The 14,163-nt window shown below is 42.1% G+C and overlaps 1 protein-coding gene across 5 annotated transcripts in view; it reads right to left on the bottom strand.

The window, feature by feature from the left end:
• ARMC8 (armadillo repeat containing 8) overlaps window positions 1-13,923 on the bottom strand; it is a 67,647-nt gene extending 53,724 nt beyond the window's left edge. For 3 of the 5 annotated variants that reach the window (XM_065639690.1, XM_065639689.1, XM_065639692.1), the window contains exons 1-2: window positions 13,622-13,923; window positions 11,504-11,580 (exon numbers count right to left, since the gene is read on the bottom strand). In XM_065639690.1, the coding sequence (XP_065495762.1) occupies window positions 11,504-11,580; window positions 13,622-13,666 (122 nt within the window). In that variant the 5' untranslated portion in view covers window positions 13,667-13,923. Of the gene's footprint in view, window positions 1-8,705; window positions 8,805-11,503; window positions 11,581-13,621 lie in introns of all 5 variants that reach the window. The other 2 variants (XM_065639688.1, XM_065639691.1) reach the window with 1 other exon arrangement.
• Window positions 13,924-14,163: the final 240 nt, after the last annotated feature.

Here is a 14,163-nt window from a genome sequence, read left to right on the forward strand (position 1 = left end):
AAACAGTACTTCAGTGGCTTCTATACTGAATGCTTGATATGAAAGTATCTCTGTCGTTTTTAGAAGTTTTTAACATACAAGTGTCAGTCCAAAACAGCAGCAGGATCAACAACCAGATGTCTCAACGGAATGGAAACTGTCCCAACAGATGTGCTAGGCACAGGTACTAAAGAAGGAGCTTGCCAAGCACTCTGAAGAATTAACAAACAGATTTTGGCGCACTTCAATGTTCTGCTCAGGTGATTTTACACATTATTTTGCGTTAAAGAAAAACACCACTGCACTTCTGTGACTCCTGCACCAACTCTATAATAGAACGGCAGCTTGCTAAGCTTAGAACCATTTAATATGTAATAAGTACTGCCTATTAAAATTTGACGTAGGGACCATTTCAGAAGTGGCAGGACCATGGTCAAGTTCCATAATACTCAAATTGAGAGGCTGAGAGAGGTCACAGTCCTGCTCTGTGAATGATTCAGGTGAGTTTCTCCATTCTAGTTCACACAGCTCCTCAGAAAGATCACAGCAGAGACAAGAAATATCACAAGCTTGAGAGTCGTGACAAACCCAACACAGGTGCATTTGACCACTTTAACTTGCAAGCAAGTAAAATACCTTCAAATTGGTAAGGTGATCAAAAACCGTCAAACACAGGACTCAAAGATCACTATGTTTGTGTGCATTGTGCCTTGGCACTTCCAAGTTCTGTGCCATGCTTATCTCTTCAAATTTGCCTCTTAGAGAAACAAATCTATTCAATACCCAGGAAGCAGGTGGATACGGAAACCAAGAAATATCCTTAAAATGCCATAATCTAATGTTGAACACCAGTAGACTTTTTTGTTGTTTACTCTGAAAAATAATTATGGAGATTTTCCTCATCAGGAGGCTAATCTCCATAAGAAGTACAATGTGCTGTCCTAGTCTACCTTGGTGAATCATGGACCTTGGAAAAGTGGAGGGCAACTCCCTGATTTGAAAGCATAATCTCCAACAAGTTTGAGCTTGACTGATTTCAGATCCAAGATGACATGCGAGTCATCCAAGGAGAAAAAGCAGTGAAGATCACTATCTTCTATGAGAAGTAACAAAGAAACCTCAGAAATTTGTAGTCCAAAACTGGATACCCGCTTTATTTCCGCATGTCACGCACACTGCTCCTGTTTCCTGCTGTGAAAAGGAGTCCTTGAAATGAGGAAGAAGGAAACAGCAGCAAAAATACAACTAAAAAGAGATGAGAACTTGCAAAGAATAACTAGTCTATGGTGATTCTAGGCCTAATCTGTGCAAAGACCATGATCCAGAAGAGGGGTATGCACACACAGGCTTGCAAAACTATTCCAATCTGAATTCAAGGCCATTTAACAAAATAACCTGAGTTACAATAATTTTAAGACATAGATTTAAAATCTGACAGCTGATATTTATGCCTACATTTACCATAATGCAATAATTTATGTGAAAAAACTTTCAAGCAGGATAATATAGGCTGCCAACAATAACATACGGCAAAATGATCCTAGCTTGGAAATATTGCTTCCTGAAATGCTAAACCAGCTTTTTCCAACTCTCATTCCTTCTTAAAGAAATAAGAATATAGTTTCATCAGTTTAATCCTGTGACCACTCAGTTTTAAGTTACGAAACTAACTAGAAGTTTTAAAAGCAGAAAGACTTATTTTCTTCCTATAAACTCTAAAAAAGGGGAAAAATATTATCAGGTGAGGTTTATCAGCTCTAACAATCTATTGGAACATAGCAATCCAGAAGCAATCAGTTCAATTAATTAGCTATAAGCAAAATGCAGTGCATGCTAGTTTCATAAGTATGCTAGTTTCACACAGTATGAGTGTTTAAAATCAAATATATTAGGAGTACATTAAACTCACCAAGAAATAATCTAATTTCCATGCAACTGTAGCTTGACAAGAGTTACAAGAGGAATTACTCTGCCAATTTGTGTGCAGTTAACGTTTTTATTCTGATGCTTAATGTGTAATTGTTAAAGGCACCAGATATAGCCCACTTCAGATAAGCAAGAAGCAACGTTAAATACAATTTGCGAGTAAAACATGGCCTTTAAGTTTTAATGATTCCTAGCCAATAAAAAATATTATGAAATGTCTAAGTCCTGAGAATATTAGCATTCTAGAACAGAGCTCTAAGCATTCCTAGCAAAGCCCAACACCTACACCTCTTCTGCAAAATGAATGATGAGAAAGCAACATGGGTGCACGGACCCCTCAGTGAGGATTTGGGTTTGCCTACGCTTTTAAGTACAGTAAATCAAGCACAAACGTAAGAAATGTTTAAATTCTCACAGAAAGCCCTGGGACTTTTCTCTGTCACCTTCTAATGAAGCAACACAAGACCTTGAAACAAGCTCATGTGAGTTGATGAGGAAGCAGCAATAGGAACTACACAGAAGAGGAGGAAATAAACACCCTGCGTGATACTTTCTCATCTTATATCTTTTGAAAATAGAGCAGGTAACCATACATAAGAGGTTCCTAGACAGAGAAGGATATCAAACATGAGATGAACAATCACAGAAGGAAAAGTTGTCCTGGACACTTCAAGCCAATGCTTTCACTTTTAGTATGAAATAGTTACAAGAGATTCCAAGACAATTACACACAAGCATCCAAAACAATGCACTGTCAGACCAGAAGATTTATCTATGAGAAGCTGATCAAAATCACGAACAATAGAATGACGCAAAGCATCGTTCTGAAAAGGTTTTTGAAAACTCAAAATGAAAGTATCCAAGAAGCTGAGGTACTGGTAGCTGATACGAGGGCACACCTCAAATAAAAACTGTCTGCCTCAACTTCAGGAGAGGTTCTAACTTTCAGTATCATATAAGCAAATGGGACCTGGACTGGCTGGACTCGAGTCAGAATGGAAATGTGGAGCAGAAGTTTGGACAATTAAGCTTTCTACAGCTTTTGTCTCCTCTTCCTTCTCCATCCCACTCTCTCATTTTTATGGACAGATGCAAAACAATCAACAACAGGAATTAATGACAAATTTTTGCATGTTAAAATATGTCCATCATTATGTCCATCACCCAACAAGTGAGTTGTTTCTACCCCTTTTGCAGGGAGCATGTTTGTACTAACATGACTGCTAGTCCAACCAAGTGAATAAAATGTTCAAAACTCCTGCCAACTCAAGCAAACCACAGAAATCATAAATCAGCTTATTTTTTAAGGTTAATCATCAGGTTGGGAAGAAAAGTTTCAAGATTTCTAATTCCATTCAAAAACTAACAGTTGATTCAAAGAAAAAGATTACTTTACAGGAAAGAACAAAGCAGCACATAGAGACACTTTTACTCAATTTGTTTAACACTTAGAAACTGTTACACAATTAACAGTGCAAACCAAACAAACTCAACATTTAAACAAGGAAACCCGCAATCCATGGTTGTTGCCAATCTGACTTCTGTACTCTCAGACACTGCATAAAATCCAAGTGCTGTAGAAAAATAGCATATGGCTATGATTACAGCAATGCAGAACAGTCGAATTACACGATGCTGAAAGTGACTGTTTAACCAAACTTCTCCATATCGCAATGAAAACCACTTGATCTGAAGCATTCTCTTTGGAGAGGCAACTTACCTTGTCATAAGTTTTCTTGCCAAGGAAAGTCTACCCAATAGAAAGGTAAGTTGTTTCAGTGATCCATACCTACAGCTAGAAATATTTATCCCTTACTCCTACGCTGAATCTATCGCAGCTTCCAGTACTTATCTTGCTCTGTGTGTGTGTGACAGACTGAAGAAGCTGCTCATATCACAACTTTATTCCATATAAGAGCTTATGTCACATCAATTCACATGCCAGTCCTCTATATCGAGATTAACGACTTCAGCTCTCCACATCTTTGGCTGCAGTTTCAACTCAAGCTCCTTTCAAATCCCTAAATTATCTGACCAAACAGGAGATGCCGCTTTTTCCACCTCTCCCTCAAGCGTGTTTTATTGCTTCATCCTTTGCACTGAGTCTGGAAATTGCGCTACAAGTTGCATGAGATCGCTAATCAATAGAAAAATCTCCTACTCGACCTTAAGGATGATGTAGCTCAGATTTAAAATGCTTGAAGTCAGTGGTGGATGGGAGTTTAGCTAGCTTTTATTATGTAAACTTTTAAACCAAAATAAGCAAAACCACACAAACCATAGCTACAGCTCTGTATTATTAATATCAGCATTTCAATTTCAGCACCAATCTCTGCTATTTAAATAAACTAGGCTGTGATAGCAAAGAATTATCCAAACAGAGGTGTGGGGAAAACAGCTGCAGCTCAGCAGAACTCTCCAAAACTGAGAGATCTCCTGCTCTGTGATGCTGGATCAGCAAAATACTTCTTTTTTTTTCCCCCTCTTTTCACAGCTATCCCGTAACAGTCAAACCACAGGAAAATAACAGCCTTCACCACTATTCCTTCAGATGAATGACCCAAACCATCGACAAGTAACTATGTTACTTTATTTTTTTAAATGTCTCTATCTACCCCCAAGGATATTTCGCCTCCCAGGATGAAGCAGTGCCTTCAACATTTAGCAGTATATCCCACACTTGCAGCAAAAATTCAACTAAATCTCATTATGCAAAGAGACATCCTGTAACACTACGTTTCTCTATCTCTATTTTTCATTCACTGTCTCTTGATTCAAAGTTATTTTTGTCCATTCTCCCATTTAATCATCAAAAAGAACGTTGTCCACCACAAATCATTCACATACAGAACTAATATGTTTCATTTGGTACAGGAAAATACCTTAAAACGGCCTTCCAGCACCTGCTTAGCTGTTCTCAGAGGTGAGCTCCTAATCCTGTGTGCCACTCCGCCCACTTCAGCTCAGGCCAGCAATCACTGAGGGATCACCAAAACCTCTTAATTAGGCACAGCTACTACCCATGAGATTATCACGATCTGAAATCTTTCCAACAGAAAAGTATAGCCTCAGATTTTTAGCTCCAAAGAGCCAATAGCTAAGATGATGTACTGGCCTCCATATGCTTTAGTCATGCCTGAATTTCCTTATTCAAACAGCTAAGTGCTCACTAGGACAGAAACTCCTAATTTATCTATATCCAGATAAACTCTCTCTTCCTACATATGGGGGAGTTACTGGACATTTCAGACAATGCATGTTTGAAATATGTTTTAGCAAGTCATTTTACCAGCTAGCCTTCCTGCTACTTGACAATTCCCAAAGGAAAAAAAAAAAAAAATCTCAAGACATTTGAATTATCAATTCAGCACCAGCAGTACAGCATACATACAGAAATCATTTTAATCATCTGGTAGACAAATTAGTTGGTAAACAGAGTTCTGTCCTTTGAATATTACTAGAGATGTCAACCATTTACAGAAAGCTAGCCTAAAAGAACACATATTGCAAACTGAAAATCAGCTAGTTTTGGAAAGTAAGAAAATTCAACTTTTTTTTAATGCTGATTCCAATCAATTTGAATTGGCAGCTTAGAAACAAAAAAATCAAACTCCAAATATTAAGAATCATAAAATTGGTATCATTGCTGATTCTGTGGCACAGATCTCTCAGGCCAAACCTCTAGTTCACTCTTAATAACACCCCTTAAACACTCCCAAAGGGTATAATGACTATTTTTTCCCTCAGCTACCTGCTACATTTTGCCCTCCCTTACAGGCAACAACCTCTCCTCTCCATTTGTCTAACAGATGAATAAAGCTAAACTCTGAATGACCTCAGAGTATTCAACTGTGCTCAGCTTGAAGTTTGCTACTTCTGACTCAGACCTCAAGACTTATGAGCAACACTCACTTGATTTTCTCCGGCTACATCTGATACAAGTTGTTTCTCCTCTCTGATGCTACTTACAGCCTGAAACCATCACAGCAACAGTATCACTACTCTGAGGTTGGCATCAAGAGAGGGATTTTCGAGAAAAGTGGCTTCATTGAAACAGTCTCATTAACCATTAATCCTCTCTCACGGGCTCGGAGCAGCAACTGCAAGGCTTGAAATATTTAACAACCCTATTAGGCTGAAGAGTGGTAGCCAAATGTAACAGGTATGCCTAATTGCCTAAAGTTTAGCCCACCTCTAAATATTAGACCAGGAGCTACAATGCATAACAATTTACTTGTGAAAAATAGCATGACACATTTGAACCTTTTGCTGCACTATAAAGAAAGCACAGAAGCGAGAAAGTATCTTATTCTATGATGGGAACACTTTCTCGTGCATCCTCCTCACTTCTCTCTGCATCTACACTATTCTTCCATATCACTCTACAAAACCACTTTTCACAGAGCATTACTTAATTCTCAAATGGTGTTTGAGGCCTTTCATGTCCATCTTCTCTCACTCTGAAAAGCTTGCCTAGCTATGAGATTCCTTGGCTTCCCTCTGAAAGAGAGAAATCAAGAAACAGAGGAGTGCTCCCAGCACCCCCTTGGCATAACCTAAACCTGCTCAAATTTCTCTCAGACTCTGCAACCTAAAGAACAAGCTTTCCAGTTCCAAGCCACAAAGAGCCTATCCTGTAAATCATGAAGTATCAACAGAGGAGACCCAGGAACCTGTTCCCTCAAAACATGCATGACACTGCACAAAAATAATGCTTTAAAAAATTACATCACTTGTTCTTAGCCAGTTAGACCTCAAAGTTCAGTATTGCATCTGAAAGAATGTGCATTTACTACAGAGGACTGTCTAAGAGATAACAGAATCAATCAAAAATGTACAGAGCCAAGAATAACAGGAACAATCTTCTAAGGACCACTCTGGCTCCACAGGGCCATTCTGGTGAGAACTGAAGTGAGGGAATAAGCCAAGAACAAAACATGGCTCCAGCAGAATATTTAGGTTTGGAAGTGCCCACTGAGAGACTGAAAATGAGATTGTGTATGTCTGGGATGCACAACGTGAAAACAAGTGCTGTTCACTATTTAGTCTTAAAGGTTTGTTTAACAGCACATGAAGAACAAGAGGCAGAAGCAGCCTCTTCATAACTGTCTGAAGAAGGCACCTGTTGCTCCATTAGAACTGAGATGGGAATTTCTTCTCTTCCTACTCCATGAAGCTGCCTCTTATATTTCACGCAGGTTTCCCTGCAGGCATGTGAGGAACACTGCACTGATGCTCTCATTCCAATTGCCATCGCTGAGAAATACAAGACACCATTATACAGTCATCTAAACACGTGCCTGGAACATTTTTTTCAAATCCAACAGTACACAAATGAAAAAGCTGGATGTGAAAAACACACACTGTTTGAGGTGCTCCCAATTAATTTCCAAGCAACCGATCACAAAAGAGACACAAGACGGGTTCCATGAAAGCAGTGTTACTACTTAAAATATAAGGTTTTTTTCCCTGGTTTGTGACTACCTCCTGGTATCTTCTGATGGAAGAAGGCGGAAACCAGCAAGCAGTCCAATCTTCAGTCAAATGCAAGTATAAGTCCAATGACCCTTAGAGGAGCTTTCAACACATTCCTAACTTTGCATCCAAGAACCTACTGCAAAGGTAAGCCCAATGACATCCCGGTTCTACCAAAATGTTTGGTTGTACCAAAACTTCAGAGTCTTCAAAGCACAGAGCACAAGCACTGACCACTGCAACACTGTCAGTCTAAGTCTGCATGGACCCTCCAAACGTAACTGTCCGACTAAAAATACTCTGCAAGGTCCTACCCATATGCCAACTATTGTATTTCCTTATCAACATCATCATTTCTCAAAAATCACACTGTATAGAAAGCATACATAACTCAAACTAAATATACTGCATAGATTTGTACTAGCATTCCCACCACAGCACTAGATGTGCTCCCTGGGAAAAAGGAAAATACTGTAGATGTACATTTTAAATTGGTTCATCAGTACCAACTGCCATTTCCATAGGATGTTTATTTTCCTGAGAAATAAAATGCTCACACAAGTTTGGAAAATGCTTGTCTAGTAAATCCAGCTGGCTGGGTAAGCACATCCAGAAAGGATAAAAAAAAAAAAAAAAAAAAAAAAAAAAAAAAAAAAAAAAAAAGCAGTAGCAAAGGAATTCTCAATGCACCACAAAGATGATTATTTACAAGCTGTAAAAGATGATACCCTCTGACTACTGAGGAACAGCCTGATGAGAAACAGTTGGGACCCTGAGTAAGCCAGATTTGTCAGAAAGAATGCTCCTTTTAAAGCCAGCCCTTGCAATAGAATTACATAGCTCTCTGTAAAATGATAGATTGTCTCTTTGAAGACATGAGGCTAAACGTAAGCAAGACAAAGTGTCCCTCAAAGAAGCCCCCTCTGGGCAGCAGCAATTAAATCAGAGGACAAAAATAGGTAGTCTGGCATCTGAATGTGATCCTGAGCTTAATAGTGGGTGAAAAGCAAATGTGGTCTAAGGATCAACACCCAGAATTGCTTTGTTTGGGTTTTGGTTTTTGTTTGGTTGTTGGTGGTTTTTTTTCCTAAAAAACAAAAACAAAACCCAAAAACCTGCCACACTGCAAAGCACAGGGTGACGTTGCAGCAATCGTCTTGCGCCACATGAAGCAATCTACAGAGCTACCTATGTTCTGCTCCTCTGCCAATAACAGCAACACATTTAAGAGAACTTCTGAGAGAACTTAGTATTTCATCCCCTGTGATATCCATTTGAGGTAGTCTACACACTGTCAACACTAAATGTATTCGATAGCCGCATACCTGACATGAACGCTGACCTTGCGGAATGCAGTCAAAGCGCATTTGAGAAAATCTGAACTGTAGAACAGTATGTGGAAGATGAGAGGTTTGGAAGAGCACCTAAGTAGATACAAAGCAAACTGATAAGACCTCTCGAGCATAAGCATGGCCACAACATAGAGTTTATATTTAAAGAAGGAAACTACTATATTAAGCTTGCTCATTTATAAAGACAGTAAAGAGAAAGGTAAATACATACACAGCAATACAGAAGAGGCTATGAAGATGTGGGCCCTGCACACTTTAAATAGCTCACTATCAGGTACAGTAAAAGGCAGAAATCATCCTTGTAAGAACCTCAACATCTCAAATCCTGAACTGAAATTCATTATTTACTGGCAGGTACACAAAATTCTCTCCTTCCTGCCTACAATCAACACCCAGATTAACATGACAGAAATGATGTGAACAAAAGCTCTGCAGGAAACTTGGCATTTTGAAATAAGATCAACAGAACCACATCCAGCAGTACTGGACAAAAGGGAAATGGTTTCTCAGTTTTCCCATGAGGAGGAAAAGGCAAAAGCTCCTACCCAGGTAAGGCTTCGCTGCCTGGGCAAAACAAGATTCTGAATACAACCTCTCTGACAATTCATGGGAAAGACAGGAAAATAAGAGATTTGATTACTTAAGTACCTTCAGAATATGTAATTAAAAGCTTTCTCAAGTTAGAAGATGATAACTGGATTGACATGATTTTCAAGTTCCTATATTTTACCTTTATCAAACCTCATTCAGAAGTCGGTTTTCATTAAAATTACAAGGATGCAATTAGAAAAAGCCCCAAAGCCAAGTTATTCATTCAAACGTCTTTAATCGCATATGAAGAACAGCACTATTGTAACTGAAGACAATCTGCAGAAACAAAGCCTCTTAGGACAGCCTATTTTCTGATCCTTGATATTCATACAGTTCCATCAATCAAAATAAAAATCTAGGTCATCAGTATTTTCAGCCAGGATGCAGGAAAAAAAAAAAAACAGCACATCTTAAGAACCAAAGATGTTCAGCAAAGTATGCAGAATATCTGGCAAAGCTTCTGATGGACACTTCTGGTAGAACTTTAATCCTCTTCTACTCCACCCCAAATTATTAATTCATTCCAACTTCAATACCTCGTCAGATACTCTGAAGTCAAAGAAGGGCAAAGCAGTATTTTTCTGCCCCAAAAGAATCTTGGACTGACAATTTTTTTATATATACACTACTCTAAATTCTATTTTTATACATATACTATTCTACACTGGACCATTGCACACACATCCACCTATATTTGGAAAATAACAAGCCTGCCATACAGGATTTGCTTAATGTCAGGAAAGACACACTCTCAGAATTAGGCTTTTAACCGGAGTATCACAAATACGGTTCACCATCCAAATCTGCCCTTTGAAAGCTATTGTGAAATAAATAGTCATTTTCTTGTCTTTAGATGCAAGAAAAGCACGTCAGCATAGAATCGACTGACATCCGTGGACAAGATGAAGAATTTCAAATGTTAGATGAGACAAAGATACTACCGAAAACTTTTGTTTCTGAGAAATCAGAATGAATAACACCTCAAAAGAGAGGGAAGGGATTACCAAGGGTTGCAGGTTCCTGTCCTTCAAAAAGAAAGAAGAGCAGGCAGGGAGCACCACCCAGGGCTCAAAGCATCTGCCAAGGAGCAAAGAAGGGCTCAGTCAACACCCTCGGACGCAGGATGAGACACATCCTTACCCCTGGGACTGCCACACCAGCCCCCGTGAGCAGTGAACAAAGAAGACCGAGGGGCGGAAGCAAAACCAGACTCTCCTACGGGGAAGAGTTAAGAACCTGTACATAGTTAGGCTGGTGTATCAAAAGTTTTTATACAGGTAAGAGTGTATTTCAACCAATAAAGTTTCCAAGACAGTTTTGTGTATGTTGTGTTTTTCATGTATTTCAAAGGGGCACTAATTCCGATATATTGCCCCGGGACACCTGGAATAATTTTTTTTCATCTGCTACTGGAAAACAGAGTGTCTCAAGGAACACAACCAACATCCTTGGCTTTCTGATTCACTTGGTCCTATGATGCCTTCTGGTGTTTTGCTAGATAGCCACAGGTCTGGTTTCACCACCAAAAGTCAGTCCTGGGCAAGGATTTGTTTGCCACGTTTCTGTGTGGTTGTAAGGGAAAGCTCACAGCCCAAGGGCAGCGAGAAAATATCCAGCTCTTTGTACCAGTTTTACAACCTATTCAGCAGGGCAAGTCTTCTACTCACTCTTTCAGTTATTACTCTTTATCACTGGCATGCAATAGAAGTATAGAAACATAATTTGCATCCTAATTAATTTCTATGGAAGCGTTTTCTTTCAGCTTGCAGTTTCCACCAGTGAGATAGAAGTCATGCATTTAAAAAAAAGCACCAACACCCAGGCACAGCAGCAGGAGAAAAAGTAGGAGGCAGGTACACTGACTGGCAGTGGAATAAGAGAAAAGAATCTCAACAGACCTAGAAGAGGAGCAAAAGGTGGCCAAAAGGAAGAAATGTACCAAAAAAAAATATTTTGAATGCTTAACTCCATTTCTGGCAACTGGGAGGCTGCGTTAAAAACCATATGCAGAGTGACAGTCTGCTGAAACAATACTAATATGTTTGCATTGAAATTTTCCAACAAGATTTCTCAAAAAAAGATACAAAGAGCTTCTTGCCCTTGACATACAACTCTAGTGGAACTCAAGTAAACCCAGCCTGCACACAACCAACAGCCCCAGCGTGTTTCAGATGACTTACATGACACCTTGCAGGACTTTCTGAGGATCCAGGTCAAATAATCTATCAACATAGTGGCGGCTGCTAGCCGTTACCTCCTGTGGAGAAAAGGAAATAAAAATATTTTAATAGCTTATATCAACTCATATAATGGCAGATAAACAAGAATGCCAAATGCAGCAGCAAGTCTGAAAAACCTACCAGGCAAGATAGCAGCAAAACCACAGAGTCATATTTTAATGTGCAGTGTGTTACTGCTGGGCAACATCCACACAAAGAATTAACCCTGTGTTTAAGTGTGATTTAAAGAAGATGATGTGCTTAGTGTGGATAACAATGTATCAGGAGTCAAAGCAAGTTAACAGAGTGCTGCCAGCTATTCATATGTTTCTGAACAGGGCACATAAAAAGGGTCTACTTCAGTTATTGGCACTGCCTTAAATTCCAATTTTATTATGTTTAATTACTATATAGAAAAAAAAATGAATTCCTGAAAGAAAAGCTTATAAGAGCAGTTAATGTTGCTCAAGGAGCATACCCACAAACAAGCTCTTGAAAATAAGTTGCTTGTATGAAGACATTTTTCAGTAACTTACTTCATAGTAAAATAACGACACATTTCAGAGACTGTATGTACTGTCCCACACAACTTCAACAGGGACAGTAGCACAATATTCTCCACAACACTCCTGTAGCTACTTTATAAGACAAACTAAACTCTCTTCTCAGCAACAGGACTGTGCTTGTAAGCTAAACATTTATGCACAAATGATCTGGAGATGGTGTGTTCCAAAAAACAAGGGTGGGAAAGGGGAAGGGAATTTTCCCTCCAGGTTCTCACGAACATGTGCCAGGGTGCGTTCCCATTATCTCACTTTTTCTTTTTCCTGCCAGCTCAATTTTTTATTAGACTTTTCCCATTTTTTCCTTATGAGTTTTCCTTGAAAGAAGCTAGAAGGGAATTACAAACTCTTCCTTGCTGTTCCAAGTATCTACTCTTGGGCTGAATCTGTTCCTGCGTCCCCACCCTGATGTCAGAAGCACCAGCAGCTTCTTGCCTGTGGTCTCACGTAACTCTGAGAAAAGGAGAATCATCTAGAGGCAGCAAGATGCCTTTGTCTCCAGGAATTATGCCAAATAAATTACAGAGATAAACTTCCACCATGTAACGAACGACAATATTTTTGGAAAGAGCAGCTGGTTTTTAATCTATCTGATCTATGCATTTATATGCAAAATTCTTCTGGACTTCAGAGATCCCGCTGCTTTCTGTTTCTAACATACCCTGGCTTCCACCCTGTCAACTACAAGGTTTGCAATATGTCGAAGAAGGGCTTTCATGTCCAGACAAACAAGTTTTTCAGGTAGTCCCCAAAAACCAATTTATCAACACTATCAGTTGCACAGTAAGAAGTCCTAAGGAGAAAAAATAAAAAGCCCAAAAGCTCGGTTCTTTCAAGCTGTATCCACGCTACACCTTCTGCATTGTTACCGGATTCTGATGAGCAGCGGGACCGGACAACTCACCCCGCGCTGCTCCCGGGGTAGATGTCGCCGCCCCCGGCCCTGCCCGGCGCGCCCGCCGCCTCCCGCCCGCCCAACGGCGAATACCGGGCGCTCGGCCGCCACAACACCCCCCTCGCTGGCACCGGCCGCCCCGGCAGCCCCGCACGCCGCTGGGAGACCCCGCTCTGCGGCAGCGCCGCAACTGCAGCGCCGAATAACGTCAGCGACCCCTCGTTTTGCTGAGCAGGAGTTTGGGAAGGAGCAGAAACATTTTCAAGAGGGTAAGTGAAGAGCGTTAAGTTGTGTCGACAGGTAAAAACGCATTCGGGAGAGCCGGTGCCGCTAACGAAAATGGGGACAGACTCCTCAGAAAAGGGAGGGAAAAAAAAAACCCAAACGAACGGGAAGAAGTAGTTGCGACAGGGGGGGTCCCCGCCGCGGCCCACCCGCAGCCCCGGGGCCGGGCCCCCCGCCACCACACAAAGGGGCCCGGCAGGTGCCGGGGGGGTCCCGCACCCCGCCGCGGCCCGGCCCCCGCCAAGGCCAAGGTCAGGCCGAGCCCAGCCGCGGGCTGGCGCCCCCCCCGGCGGCCGCGCTGAGGGGCGGCGGCGGCGCAGGGCCCGCGGCACTCACCGAGAGGACGCTCATGCGGAGCGGCGCCTCCAGCACACACGCCATCTTGGCGGACGCAGCAGCTCCGGCGGCGGCGCCCTCACGCTCGCGCGCGCGCCGCTGCCGCCGCCGGCGGGCACGGGCTCATGGCGGAGCGCAGCGCAGCGCCGCCGGGCGGGGCGGAAAGCAGCAGCAGCAGCGGCAGCAGCAGCAACGGCGGCGGGGGGTGGGCAGGGCCCCCGCGGCCTCACGCTCAGCGAATCGGCCGACGCCGAAACGCCGCTACCTTCCGCCAGCCCGCCGCCGGGGCGCACGCGCGCCCCCCCCCCCGCCCCGCCGCGGCCGTCCGCGGGGGCCGCCTCGTGCGCATGCGCACCTCCCGCCCCGGAGCGGCCTGCGCGAGGCGGCCGCCGTGCGCATGCGCGGGGCAGGTGCGGGCGCGTCGCGAGCGCGCCCCTGAGCGGCGGGAAGCGGCTGCAGCGCGGGCTTGTCCGCGTTCGGTTTTTGCAGAAACACCCAGGACTTAACTCAGGTTTGCTCCAGACTTTTGTAAGGTCTGGTGT

This window comes from Caloenas nicobarica, chromosome 8, assembly GCF_036013445.1.
Source record: "Caloenas nicobarica isolate bCalNic1 chromosome 8, bCalNic1.hap1, whole genome shotgun sequence".
Taxonomy (NCBI): Eukaryota; Metazoa; Chordata; class Aves; order Columbiformes; family Columbidae; genus Caloenas; species Caloenas nicobarica.